Source organism: Rhipicephalus microplus, chromosome 6, assembly GCF_043290135.1.
Source record: "Rhipicephalus microplus isolate Deutch F79 chromosome 6, USDA_Rmic, whole genome shotgun sequence".
Lineage (NCBI taxonomy): Eukaryota > Metazoa > Arthropoda > Arachnida > Ixodida > Ixodidae > Rhipicephalus > Rhipicephalus microplus.
In genome coordinates, this window is record NC_134705.1 from 33,954,841 (window position 1) to 33,966,698 (window position 11,858).

The 11,858-nt window shown below is 46.2% G+C and overlaps 1 protein-coding gene across 1 annotated transcript in view; it reads right to left on the reverse strand.

Annotated features, from left to right (window-relative positions):
- Trap1 (TNF receptor associated protein 1) overlaps nucleotides 1–7,369 on the reverse strand; it is a 109,568-nt gene extending 102,199 nt beyond the window's left edge. The window contains exon 1 of the mRNA XM_037419202.2: nucleotides 7,033–7,369. Coding sequence (XP_037275099.2) covers nucleotides 7,033–7,251 — 219 coding nt within the window. The 5' untranslated portion in view covers nucleotides 7,252–7,369. The remainder of the gene's footprint in view (nucleotides 1–7,032) is intronic.
- Between the last annotated feature and the right edge of the window lie 4,489 nt (nucleotides 7,370–11,858).

Consider the following 11,858-nt stretch of genomic DNA (forward strand, 5'->3'; position numbering starts at 1 on the left):
ATGACCTAGCAGCTCTCAACTTCACATGACTCGTAGCTCGCCTGGCCTTTTTTTAACTGTTTCAAAATCAATATTTTCCATTAAAATAATAAATAAAAAACACCAGGCCTGCTCAGAAGGCACAGCACAGTCACAGATAAAGCTAGAATAGTGGCCTTTCAGAGCATTTTCTAAACACTCAGTGAGTAACTGGTACAAGCACACTTGCTTGATGCCCACTATGGCCTTATTCATAAAATTTTTTTGTTTTTTTTGGTAGTAGGCTGGCAATCGCTATGCTGTTTTTCATCATTCTTCTGAGAAGCATGGTATCCGCTAAACTATTGGGAGAAATTTTGTGTCAATGTTCACGCAGTGGCTGACGATGATGAGGAATAATGCCTGAAGTAGGCATTCGCTACAATTAATAGGTGAAGAATAGAATGAACTGAAACTGTAAAAAAAGTGCTGCAGTCAATTTGCTAGCTAACACAAATTTGAAGTCAGTACTTTCCATGGTGTACTCTCATGGTGGTACAATTACAGCACCAGTTTTCTCTCTAGGTTATAGTATGAAGCTCTATGGTTAAGACAGTGCTGTCGCAGCACCTCACAGCTGAATTCTCAAAGTACGCCGGATAATATAATTTTCAATAAAAATATACATTACGCAAGGTTGCATTATTTAAACAGTATACCATGCTTGAAACAACTGCGAGCCTAGCCACTTTGTAGAAGCTGGAACACTCGAAAGTGCAACACTTGGGTTGCTCTATACTAGTATAGTGTGCTCATTGTTATGAGATGTTTCTTATCACCATCAGCAAAGCAATTATGACATCATGAAATGAAATTTATTCAGTTAATAGACACATCGTAGGATATGTGGCCTTTAGTGGAGGGTTTCCATGACGATCTCGTAATACAGCCTGGGGCCATATTCAGAGACCATACAAACTAATATTCTTTACAATTTCGATTCCAGCATAAAAAGAAAAATTGATTTTTGTTGTTAAAGTAGCCCCATGGTATTTATGAACTTGTTAGTTAAGGCAACTAACAAATGGTCACCAGGATGGTCTTTCAAAAGCTGCTCTACTATGAGGGTGGTGTTGGAGAAACATGATCTCCGAGACTTGAACTATAGGAGAAGATTCAGTTTTTGTCAACTTTAGATCTCGGAAGGCTTGGTAGAGCGTACTCTCGAAATTCATGAGGGTGAGGGTAGGTAGTACACCAAAGCCATCGATTGGATTTACTGTACCAGCTGTCTAAAGGGACGTATAGAGTAACTGGTGATACATTTTAAGAGTGAGTCGATCACACAATAATGTCATCTATAAAAATTGCACCAGAGCGATTTCATGATGCCATGAAATATACAGGCTTGCTTCAGTGGTGCAATTTTAAAGGCATTCCAAATTCGGACGGAGGCATTCCATTCCATCGAGTCGCTCCTGATTGGAACATTTAAGCCGTGGGGAATGCCGTGATGTTCTACGTCACGTGAGCCAAATTTGGACGGAGGCATTCTGCTCCATTGAGTCGCACGCGATTGGCTATTTGAGCCGTGACGAATGCCGTGACGTTCTATGTCATATGAGCCAAGGTTTCACGTGTCTGTTTTCGTTCGTTTCTCGGGCGGAGGCGAGGGACCAGTCGGAGAGATCGTCCGAAACAAAAAGAATGGATTGAAATGGCTCCGAGGCAGCATGGATTGGATTTAAATGTAAGCACTTCGCGCTGTTCAGTATCCAGGTACTTTGAGAACATGGCGTCGCAGCAGGCCTTATGCGCTTACGCTGTGGCTCAATTCCCCATCCCCCCCCCCATCGATTGTCCTAGCCACCCCTTGTCCGTGTCCATTGTCGTAGACAGGCAGACAGACAGCTGGACGAACTGACAGGCCGACCGACGGATGAACGGACAGACAAACAGACAGATAGATAGATGGACAGACAGACAAACAAATGGGCAGACAAACATGCAGACACTCAAACTGTCGGGCGAAGGATTCACAGTTTACCGATGAAACCCTTTCAAGCTTTGCCCCACTCATGATCATTCCCTTCCCGGTGTTACATGTGTGCTGTATCCCTTGCAGAGACACTGCATCCATTCCGGACACTGGGCATGTCCTTCGCAGGTTGAAGACATGGTGCCGACCCACAGAAACACTAGACGGGTCACGTTTCAATTGCGCTCAATTCGTCCTCAAGCCGACATTAAAATTGTGATGCAGGCCTGTATTTCCCACATTGGCTATTCGTTTTCCCTCGTCCTCGCGACCGATGCGGACCACCCACTTTTTGACGTAACGAACGAAACGGCTCCATCTGGATTTAGAACTAGTATAAAATTGCACCACAGGGTACAGAAACGCTAATCAAGCAAAACAGTGAGAGCCAGGTGAAGATCGGGAAATGCGAAACCAAAGAAGTTGAGAAGAAAATGGACATGTTAGGAGAATGCGCGTATGTCGAACGATGAAAGTTTTTGTAAAGGCAGACATTACCAGACCCCCTCTGCCGGGGAGAATGCCATCAACAGCTGCATCAACCCTGGTTGGCCAGAAAGCCGAGAATTTCTTTGCAACTTCACAATGTTAATGTAATCACGTCTACTTAATATATAGTTTTCCTTCAAGCACTCAGTTTTATTATCACACCGTGTCTAAGTGATAGAGGCGGTCGAAGTCAACAATGAGCGGCGAGAATGGTCTGCAGCCACCAAAATCGTTGGATACGAATTCGAGCAACCTTACTACGTGGGAAGGCTGGTTGCAGACATACGGACGATATGAGACTGCCGTCCAGCTTTAGACCAAGGCGCCCAAAGTGTAAGTAGCAACATTCATGTCTGCTATCGGAACCGAAGCTCAAGAAATTTTTCGTATGTTCAACCTTACGGAGAGTGAGAAGAAAGATGTGAGAGTTATCAAGAAGAGGTTCCCTGAGCACTTCACGCTGCCCATAAATCATGCCTACGAATGCTACAAGTTCAATCTCATGCCACGAAAGGAGGAAGAAACCTTCACGGATTACGTGATTGCTGCAAGGCTACAGGCAAGCAGGTGCAGCTTCGGCTCGCTGACGGAAGAACCGACCGAATTATTGTGGGTGTTAGAAATAACTTCGTAAGAAAATTCCTTACTGACCCACCTATCAACTTTGAAAAAGTGATTTACCTGTGCTGAGCCAACGAGCAAGCAGCTGAGCAAATGAAAGACATGGCGACACAGGGCACCCAAAAAGTCCACGCATTGCGACAGAGCGCAGCCAAAGGGAGGAGCAACGATGAAGACAAGCCAATTGACACGCCAACAAGAGCAATGTTCCAGTGTGGCTACTGCTGGACCAAACAGGCAAAAGATAGCTGTCCAGCATATGGCAAGAAGTGCAAGAAATGCAACAGTCGGACATTTTGTGACAGTGTTCCGAATGGAAAGGAGACAACAACAATGACGGGTGAACGTGACAGGTGTGGAGCAGTCCAACTCCGATGACGAAGTGTTGATCTCCGTGATTCAAAACAAAAACAGCACTGAAGAAGATGGGCATGAGACCATTACTATTACGTGTGGGAAGTCAACTGACATGAAACTAGACACAGGGGCCCAGTGCAACATCCTGCCACTGAATGTTGCCACATCTCTAGGCCTCAACTTGACTTAGTTACTAATGAAACGCATCGTGTCGTACACCCAGCAAAAGCTTGATATGTCAGGAGAAAGCATAGCCCCATGCACAATGCAGAACAAGCCAGTCAAGATAAAATTTGTTGTTGTAGGCGGAGAGCTAACGCCCATATTAGGCAGACATGCATGTGATGTGTTGAACCTTGTGAAGCGTGTGCACGTGCACATGGAAGAGACCTCTGCATGGGACTCGGATGCATAAAAGGTTTTTGTGTACGACGCAGACTTGAGAGAGGATGCAAGCAAATGTGAGCTCAGGCCTCTGAGAAAGGTACCATATGCCCTTATGGATGATGTAAAGGCAGAACTTGACAGCATGGAAAAGACTGGAATCATCAAAAGAGTCAATGAGCCAACCCTCATATGCAGCCAAATGGTAGTCATCAAGCAAAAACGCAAGCTAAGGATCTGCCTTGACCCAACAGACCTGAACAAAATACTTCTTCGACGGCACTTCCCACTCAAGACACTGGAAGAAATCGCCACACAAGTGAGTGGATGCAAAGTATTCACACTACTCAACTTGAAAAAAAGGCTTTTGGCAGCTGCCAGTGTCCAAGAAGACGCAAAGACACTTAGCGTTCAGCACCCCCTGGGGCAGATACACATTTCTACAAGTTCTTTTTGGAATATCGACAGCACCAGAAGTATTCAAGAGGTCACTACAGAAGTCTTAACAAGCCTCCCTAACGTCGCCAACTCAATGGATGACATTCTAGTCTACACCAAGACAGCTGAAGAGCTAGAAAAATACACCAAAGCAGTGTTGGAAAGGCTGCGCCAGGCTGGTGCAAAACTAAATGAACAAACATGTGTCTACAACCAGACAACGGTCAAGTTTTTAAGCCATGTACTCACAGACAAATATTTAGAAATAGACACAGACAAGGGCACAGCAATTGAGAAAATCAAAGAAGCAACCAACAAAGCAGAACTACAAAGACTTCTCAGAATGCTACAATATCTACAGAAGTTCTTACCCAATCTGGTAGAAAAAGCAACTCCTCTGAGAAAGCTCCTCAAGAAGGACACAGCATGGTTCTGGACTGAAGAACAGAGCAACACACTAGAGGCTGTCGAAAAAGACCTCAAAAAAGTGCCCACACTGAAGTAACATAATGTAAATGCTGAGCTGACTCTCAGTTGATGCCAAATCAAAAGCATTGGATGCAATGCTAATGCAAGAGGGAAAGCCAATTGCGTATGCATCAGCAATGTTAAACACTGTGAAAAGGAGCTATCTGCAAATAGAAAAAGAAGCATTGGCAATCAGGTACGACTTCAAGAAGTTCCACCCATACATTTATGGAAGACCCATGCGAATAGAAACAGATCACCGTCCACTGGAGACAATCAGCAAGAAACCCACGGACTTGCACTACCCAGACTGCAGAGACTTCTCTTTGACATCCAACACTATGGTCCCACAATTGTCCACAAAAAGGGAAGGACCTACACATTGCAGACCTGCTTAGTCGTGACCACAACACAAGCATGGATGCAGGCACCATTCCTGAAGAATTGGAAGTTCTTGCCATACTGCCAATGTCAGAAGAAACTATGGCAGAACTGCAGACAGCAGTGGCGCAAGACAAATCACGAATGACCCGATGCAAGAAAAATGACAAGTGCACAGAAGTTGTTCACACATTTGCGTGATGAACTATCTGTGTATGAAGGCCCGTTGTTTCACTGCACTCGAACAGTAATATCAAACATTTGGAAAGATAGAGTTATGAAGTCTATCCACGCTGGACGCCTGGACATCAACAGCTGCCTTAAATTGGCAAGAGAGACTGTTTATTGGCCGGGCATGTCAAACGACGTGCGCAACATTGTACAGATGTGAACAGTGTGCCAAACAATCCAACAGTGTCCTCCAAAGGAGCCACTGATGCCGAAAGAAGTGCCGGAATCGCCATGGGAGCGCGTGGCAGTAGGCATATTTGACTACAAAGGAAGACCACATTTACTGATCGTAGACAGTTACTCTGGCTACATGGAGTATTCGAAGCTGAAACACTGTTCTGCAAGAGAAGTGATCTAAGCAATGAAAGCATGATTTGCGGCACATGGAATACCCAAAGTGGTTGAATCAAGCAATGGAACTTCCTTCACGGCTAGTGAATTCAACATCTTTTGGAAAGAGTGGAACTTCCAGTTAGAAATGTGCAGCCCGCAATATCCAAGAACCAATGGCCTGGCTGAAAGGGCAGTGAAAACAATAAACCTGCTGAAACAATGCACAGACGGCAGTGATATACACATGGCACTGTTAAACATAAGAAATGTACCACCAAATGGAAAACTAGGCTCACCAGTGCAACGTCGCTATGGAAGCGTACAAGAACCACATTACCCACCAAAACTGTCTTTAATATTAAAGCCAAAAAATATCAAAGATGTCTGAAAAAAATTTCACAAGAACGAATGAGGCAAAAAGAGTATGCAGACAAGCACACTTCAAAAGCTCCACCAATACATACTGGTGACAGTGTTCGTGTTTGGGAAGAACCTCGAAGATGGACTCCCGCTACAGTGGTGAACACGCATGGAGCCCCAAGGTCCTTCATACTGCAGGCACCACATGGGTTGCTGAGACGAAACACATCCATGGTAAGGCCTACAAGAGCACCAATGACAGCTCTGACAAGGTGTTTCCAACCACCATCACCAGATTAGCCTAAGGAGGTGCAGGTGGCGTCTGAAACCCAAGCAGCAGCTGAGTCTTCGCAAAACAGTGCGGCATCGCTGACCCCTAGTAGCCACACGGCAGCTTACTGTGGCCACCTTGTAAAACCTCTAGTCAAAGTGAACCTGTGATAAGGGAAGATGTAAAGGGAGACATCACCAGACTCACTCAGTCGGGGAGAGCGCCATCGACAGCGGCATCACCCATGGCTGGCCAGAAGGCCACAAATCGCTTTGTAACTTCACAATGTTAATGTAACCACATATACTTAATAAATAGTTATCCTTCAAGCACTCAGTCGTGTTATCACAGTTTCTTTGCATAAATTTATTCTCTTTAATAGTATTTGGCCATTAATTCCTAAAGAAAAAAAAAACACCATTACAGGGACCCTTCAGTGTGGACATCGCAACGATTCCTAGTCAAATTAGAACAGAACACCCTATTTATCCATTGAGTTTTACAGCACTACAATGCAGCTGCTTATCGACAGGCTCTTTGCGAAATCTTCCGATTTATCAACAGTTTCAGGTGGTCATCAACGTGACTCTGCTTTAACTTGACCATTGGCAGGCGGAGGGCACATGCGCAATCCATATTCTTGTCACAACCAGCGAAAATATAATTAAGACTGTCCAAAGATGCAGCATCGTCGACCTCTTGCCTTGATTATCGAATGCTCCTTGGACTCTGGCTGCGTTGAGTAAGCCCGCTGAAGCACAGGACGCCACTCTCGCAACCGAGCACCCGTCGTGCTGCTGCGATTCAATGCGCTGCACAGCAGCAGTCGCCGCTGCCGGTAGCCGCCACCACCAACGCCTGTCAGACGGCCGGCCGTTGCAGCAAGTAGCGCACGTGGTAGGCACACTCCTCGGAGAACCATCGCTAAAATCTGCCGATGAAAACCGCTGAAAGCCAGCGACTGTTGTTTTAGACGTCCCCACTGCACTCGCACGAGTTGCACCTCACGTGTTTTCACCGGTGTTCTGATGGTGATGATGATGTGGTTTCGCATTGACTGTGGCGCACCGCGCGCCGTGTGGACCAAACACTGCCAACGCCTTCTCTAGAACATGCCTGCCGCATGAGAAGAAAAACGACTGCTACACCCTTTCTCTCCTTTATTTTAGAATGTTCTCGGTCGCTAGCGTCACCTGTGGCGGACGGTGCAACAACGCGACACTTTGCATAGCCTGCGAAACAGTAGTGCACAGTTGCAGGTCTCAAATAACTCTCGACAGCCGCGCCCCTATGGGCCGCAGATGAAGAACGCTTAGCTGGTACCAAGGAGGATACATAAAACTATCCTCCTTGGCTGGTACCAACGTTTATAGACTAGGTAAGTTGCAAAACTGAGCAATGTTGCGCGGTGCCGCCGCTGCCAGCGACAAATGTGGCGTTGCTGTCGCATCCAGATTCACTCACTGCATGCTTGCTCACAGAACACCTAGCTCGCTCGTGTCACTCATAGAGAATGTGTCACTCCCGTAACCTCCATCGCCTGTGCATGTTGCAGTGCGTCGATATCTGTGGAGGCTTCTTTCTGCGTGAACAGTTTTGTGCTTCAGCGCGCCCTGTTCTGCTTTGTATGTGTTGCATGTTTTCATCATGCCCAGATGTTGCATTCTCGGCTGTAGAGTAGTTACAGGAAATTAGAGACACCAAGACATTTCTTTTGTGCCCACATGTACCTGAGCAGCGAGAGGTATGGCACCACGCTATTCCTCGTGCGGATAAGAAACTGTCCAGCACCTCACGTGTGTGTGATATGCACTTTCATGAGAAGGACATCCTGAAGACTTTCACTCACGTCATATGGTAAGAAGGTACAAATCGCAAGAGGAAAGTGGGACCTCGTCGAAGGATGCGTTCCACGAATATTCCCGAATTTGCCCGCTTACATTTGTCGCGGGGCCCGCGACAAAGAAGCGAAGGCTTCCCGATAGGAGTGGGGTAGTTTCCAGAATATAATCTGCGGAAAAAAATAGACTATCTCCGAGCACTGAGCTCGAAGACAGCGAAATAAATCCCGACATGCCGTCAACTAGTGGCGTCATTTCGCTTCGAGACATATAAAACGCTTGTTTGCATGCTGGCGGAAAGTTGTTGAGAATAGCGAGAAACACCACAAGACATCTTGTCTTGTGGTGTTTCTAGGGCTCAAAGAAAAAAAAAGAGGGCTATTTGTGGATAAATTCGTTGTCGTCGCAGAAGACATGACAGTCACCATTAGCACCGATCACCATCTCTTAGCCAAGTCGCCTGGCAATGCCGCTACCATCACCCAATGGGCCGAAATTCTGGTGGACATAGAAAAGCTGCAACTGTGTTCATGTTGTCCCAATGGGTCAGCAGGCAGACTCGTGAGTAATGACAACGAAGTGCTCATTGATACCCCAATGTGCGGTCTCTGCTCGAATCTTTGGCTACAGCTGTGTTAACAGGTTTCATTAGAGGAACTCCAGACGAAGCAGAGGGAAGACATGCCCAAGAAACGGCAGCACGCATAGGTTTTCGATGGTCTAAGTTGCTAAAGAATGTGACTGACCTGAAAAAAAAAAAAGCTGTTTACATAACCTGACAAAAGCCACGAGATTGTGCCACATAGTTGTGATTTTTTTCAAGCACGAAAAACACAGCCACAAGAGACGATGCTAAGACATTGTAATTGGGTTTTTCGCGTCTAAAAATTTATTGCGAACGTACACCAACTAGCAACTAACCGAAAGACTCGTGTATGTTATGCTAAATATATCATGCATTGTTTATTGTGGGCTGTTCAGAAAGCCATAATTATACTATTTCTGCCTTACACCGCTAAATATTACGCAGTATTAAGTTTCTGCGGCAGCACAACAAATCTCGATAATATACTGTTGGCACAGTTCTTTCAGAACGGCCGCCACGACGTCTTGCCACGACGACTACGCGTTTTCGTCTGCTAGCGGAAGCTTGTTGCGCTGCTAGTGCTACCAACCCGGAAGCTGTCCCGGCGCCGTGTGCCAAGTAGTCTGACGCGGGGAGTTTTCCAACTTGCCTAGTCTAGAATGTTGGCTGGCACCCAAGGAGGATACATAAAACTTGCTGGAGTGGAAGGGGCGCTGTGCGAGTGAAGCCAGCCGCCGCCATCTTGCCAGTGGCAAAAAGCGTGCTCAACGCCATCGCGAGCTGCTGATTTCGTCCGTTCTTGTTTCACCTTGTCAGCATGTAAAGACAAATGGCTTACAATGGTTGCCTCTGGCGTCGTTTATGGATGTGCCAACAGGTTGAAAAAAGGTTGTGGCCTCACATTCCACCTGTGCGTACACGAAAACGTCTTCGACATAGCCATTCCGCGCTTGTTACTAAAGGGAGCTATAGCTGCCGCGATCTAAGCGTGCAAAACATAACAGTCCGGACTTGTTTTACAGGTTTCCTAAAGATCCCGTAACGCGGAACCTCTGGAAGTGGGCCGTTCGCCGTGAGAAGTAGAATGCGAAAGACAGATCACTTCGTTCTGGACACTTCGCGCCAGAGTGCTTTCTCTTTGACATTGAAGGGAAGCATGTGAAATGGGGTTATGAAGTGGCATTGAAGGCACTTCAACGTGAAGAAGGGTTGTGGCTTAGAAACGAACTTCCGAAAGTCCACGTCCAATGGGAAAAGCAAGAAAATGAAGGTATGATATGCTGTACAACTGATCGAGTGCCTCAGTTGCCGACGCTTTGGACTTCTGTGAACAAAAGCTAAAGCTGCCGCAATTCAAGGGTGGTAGCGCAAGATCTACGTTTATTAGAACTTTTGATCGCTTGTTTGACATCTTAAACTCCAGGAACCCGCTGGCAAGGTCGTACAAAGCGCCCTTTCGGCAGGGGAACGAAGCATTCTGGAAGTCGTTTTTTGCGGAGACTCGAGCGTACATAAACGGGCTGCGAGATCCGGCAGTGACAGAAGGAATGACAGAAAAGAACGGATTCATTGGTTTTTGGATACGCATGGCAAGCACGGAAAGAATGCTTGACAGACTTGTCAGCCAGGGTCAGCTGAAATACTTACTAACACACAAACTCAGTCAAGACTATGTCGAAAACTTCTTTGAATCAATACGTGGATGAGGCGGCCATAACAACAACCCAACAGCTTCGCAGTTTATGACTGCATACAAGCGTCTATTAGTTCAGACGGAAGTCACGTCTTCAAGTTCTGGACACTGCTCCCAAGATGTTCTCCGTATTGAATGCAACGACTCTTGCAGCCATGGTAGATGCAAGAAGCAATCTCACTGACATGCGCAAGGCCCCAGTCCTGCAGCCCGATGACCACGACAATACGCATCGCATTGACTAGCCTGAAAGCTTTTCTGCTTTTGTCGGTTCCGTGGTGCCATACTGCACCACAGCTGGGCTTCATTGTTCGAAAGGTTGAACTGCAACTACCTGTGAAGAGTGCATAGCAGCCATGCACTCATTTGAGCTGACACCTTTGAATAAATGTAAGAGGCGAGGTGGTCTTGTTTCACCGTCGCGAGATGTCATTAGCCTCTGTAAAGAAGTCGAGGACTGAGGCGGCTACAGGCTGAATGTGAATCCATCACAACGGTGAAGTCAAGAGCAAAACACCTCATCCTGAAAGTAGCTTCCTCCGAGAAAAACCGGTTCCATAAACTAGAGCAGCACGTCCTAGACTGAAACGCTTGATAATTAGGTTTACAGTTTGTGCAGGCAAATTGCCAAACAATACGTAAAAGTGAGGATACAACACATGACGAAGGAAAAAAAACCGAGAGTCGGTCAAAAGTAAGGTGGGACTACTTTTGACAAGAGCAATAATTTTCAACCACCAGTAGGGCACCTATGTTTTCGATGATGTGTTTGCTTTGGGCATCGCTATTTGATGCATATGCACTTTATTTGATTTCTCTGCATGTCACTTGGCTGCGTACAAGCCGCAATGAACATTTACAACCAGAATTACTTGTTTTCGTTGCTTTAAAAACACGCGAGTCAGCACCCGCAGCGCGATGAAGCATAAATTCGCAGCGCTCGGGTCTTTTCTGCCACTGGCAACATGGCCGCCGCACGCTCGGCGCGGCTTCACTCTCTCCCGTAACGGCGCATAGGCGGCTTCTACTCCAGCAAGTTTTATGTATCCTCCTTGCTAATACCGCTCGCTGCCGTGATAATGAATGGATGAATGGTTATGGCTGTACCCTTTAGATTGGGCGGTGCCTAGTGCCACCAAGCCGTAATACTTAATGAACCAAAAACTAGATTTATTTTTTTTAATAAGTTTAGGATTCGTACTTTGCAGTGAAGGGTTTAGTTTTCACTCGTGCCTTGACTTTAGTCACCAATCAAATAACCTCTTTCTTATGATGACGATGATGATGATGATTAAGGGCCTCCCCTTTGAATCGGGGTGACGGCATGCGCCATCTAGCCTACCTTAATAGTTCGAGTTTAAATTCTGTCCCTCAACTCGGATGTCTTTTTAATTTTGCCCAGCCGCTAC